Below are 2,722 nucleotides of genomic sequence, written 5' to 3' on the forward strand. Positions count from 1 at the left end.
TGTAACTCTGGTGTTCATAACTGTAAGGTTCTCCTGTAGATGCTGTTTAACGTCCTTCTTGCCTGCTAATCGACTGAAAATTGTTTCATCACCTCAGAAGCTATGAGTTCATTATACTGCTTCTTTCCAAATGCAGAACAAAACTATTTTTGAATCGTTTCTACCTTTTCTGCAACATTAACAAGTTTCCTTCCTCCACCTAATAATTGACATAAACCTTTTTCAATGATTTCTTTTGTTCTTAAAATGCTTAATAGTCTCCTTTTGGTGATCCGTAGCTTTGCCAAGCATGGATTTTTCCCTGATGTCATTAATGTTCCTTATCAAATTTCATAAATTCTGATTTGTATTGCTTGTTATCTATTTCTCCTTTCCCCTATTTGCTATATATTGCTCCCCCAACCCCTAGTTGCTGCCTTTACTTTGCCACTGACCTGGGTTTTTATCCAAAGTTGTCCACTCTCTTGACTCTGGAAATGTAACTTTTTAGCTATCTAGTAAGCTCTCATTAAAGAAATCCCAAGTTTCATTCCCATTTTTCTCTCTACATTTTTCCTCTCAGTCAGATATGCTGATAATATCCCTCATCTTTGGGGATTAGACCTTTTTGAAGCATAAAGTATTCATAGATATTACTGCTTGGGAACTGTTCTCGGTCTATCTGAATGAATGAATTCAATGAATCACTTCCATTCATTTCTTTGTCTCTTCTCAAAACTAAACAGTCTTAGACCTTTCATTCTGTCCACATATGCCAGCCTCCCCCAATCTCACAGTCTGTCTCAGAAACCTCCTTTCTATAAGCTATATTCTTTAATAGAGACTGGGTGGCCAAAACTGAATTCATGTCTAGATCAGGTTATTCTCCGTTCTGTTCATGAGGTATGTGAACATTGCTTTTGTTTTCGTCACTGCTGCGAATGAGCAGGTGTTTCGGTGGAGCTATTATCAGTGACACACAGGTCTTTTCCCTAAGGTCTGTTCTAGTTGGGCTGTTTCCCCCGGCACATGTCTTGGCAAAGATTTTTTTTTCATTCTCAGATTTTCAGTTCCTAGATGAATGGGGAACTCCCTACAGGATGGACTCTCTAGCCTGGCTTTCATTGCATTAAGGAACAATCAGGAAAAACAGTATCTACTCTCTTGTTTCCTGCTGGTGACTATTAAGGTTTTCCACATCACGACATGTAGGTATTATTGATGCTTGAAGCACCATCAACTATGGAATTGGCTTTAGTAGAGTCATTGCTCATAATTCATTTCTCTGAATAGTAAAAAAGTCATTTTTCAGTGTGTAAAGAGTGACCGATCTGCTTCACCTATGAGAAAAGCCTCCAGTAGTGCATGTAGTGTCTCATATTAACTTTGTCTCTCCATCTAGGCATTTGTATAGCAACCTTCATCCTAGACTCTGAGCATATAAAGGAAGTCAGGAAACTTATGGTATATTCAGGAGATACCCTTCTGCCTCAGAGTTGGACACCTTCTCCCCTACTGCATGTCAGATTCTAACATAACCTACTTCACCAACCCTTCCACCTTCATCCTGCTGGGCATTCCTGGCCTGGAGATGGCCCATGTCTGGATCTCAATCCCCTTCTGCACCACATATGTATTAGCTGTCTTGGGGAACTTCACCATCCTTTTCATTGTGAAGATAGAGCCGAGCCTCCATGGGCCCATGTACTATTTCCTCTGCATGCTGGCTGTCACTGACCTGATCCTGTCCACATCCATCCTGCCCAAGACACTGAGCATCTTCTGGTTTAATTCCAGAGAGATAGATTTCAATGCCTGCCTCACCCAGATGTACTTTATTCACTGCTTCTCATTGATGGAATCTGGAATATTCGTGGCCATGGCTTTTGATCGCTATGTGGCCATCTGTGATCCCTTGAGACATTCCACCATCCTGACAAACCCTGTGGTGGCCAAGATCCTGCTGGTTGTGATGCTGCGTGGGAGTATGCTCTCACTGCCCTCTCTCCTTCTGGTGAGGCAGTGGCCATATTGCAGAACCAATATTATCCCCCACTCGTACTGTGAGCACATAGCTCTGGTGAAACTGGCCTGCGCTGACATCCGCATCAGCAGTTACTACAGCCTTTCTGTGGCATTATTGGTGACTGGTCTGGATGGTTTTTTTATGACCGTGTCCTATATCCAAATCCTCAGGGCCATCTTCAGGCTCCCCACAAGGGACGTCCGGCTTAAGACTTTTGGGACCTGTGTCTCCCATCTTTGTGCCATCTTAATCTTTTACACCCCAAAATTCTTCTCCTCACTCACACACCGTTTTGGCCACAATGTGCCTCTGCATTTCTTCATTCTCAGTGCCAACGTGTACCTGCTGGTGCCCCCATTGTTACATCCCTTCATCTATGGGTTGAGGACTCAAGAGATCCATGACAGGCTGCTCCAGCTCTTCACTCATAAAGGGGTGTAAATGTTTCTCCTGGTGCTCTGGCCCATAGAATAAGCTCCATGCAGAGCTGACTGGGGACTTGGCTCTGGGCCTTCTTCACTGAATTACTGATTGGGCAGCTAAAGAGACATTAAAGCCTTTCCTGACCTTACTGTGCTGAGTCAGTTTGTCAATCTGGGGAGTTGGGCTATGTACAACTCACTGGGTTTCCACCTTTCTAGTTGCTGGTAAATGGACCACTGACACCCTTACTTTTCTGCCAAGACTCCACCTCTGCGATGCCTTTTCCCCATTAGG

General features: G+C 43.5%; 1 protein-coding gene across 1 annotated transcript; it reads left to right on the forward strand.

Annotated features, from left to right (window-relative positions):
• The first annotated feature begins 1,498 nt into the window (after positions 1 to 1,498).
• Positions 1,499 to 2,446, forward strand: LOC116836464 (olfactory receptor 52M1-like). The gene has a single exon (XM_032800077.2). It carries the CDS (start codon positions 1,499 to 1,501, stop codon positions 2,444 to 2,446), a length of 948 nt encoding a protein of 315 aa, XP_032655968.1.
• The last annotated feature ends 276 nt before the right edge of the window (positions 2,447 to 2,722 follow it).

The sequence above is a fragment of the Chelonoidis abingdonii genome, chromosome 1 (genome assembly GCF_003597395.2).
Source record: "Chelonoidis abingdonii isolate Lonesome George chromosome 1, CheloAbing_2.0, whole genome shotgun sequence".
Lineage (NCBI taxonomy): Eukaryota > Metazoa > Chordata > Testudines > Testudinidae > Chelonoidis > Chelonoidis abingdonii.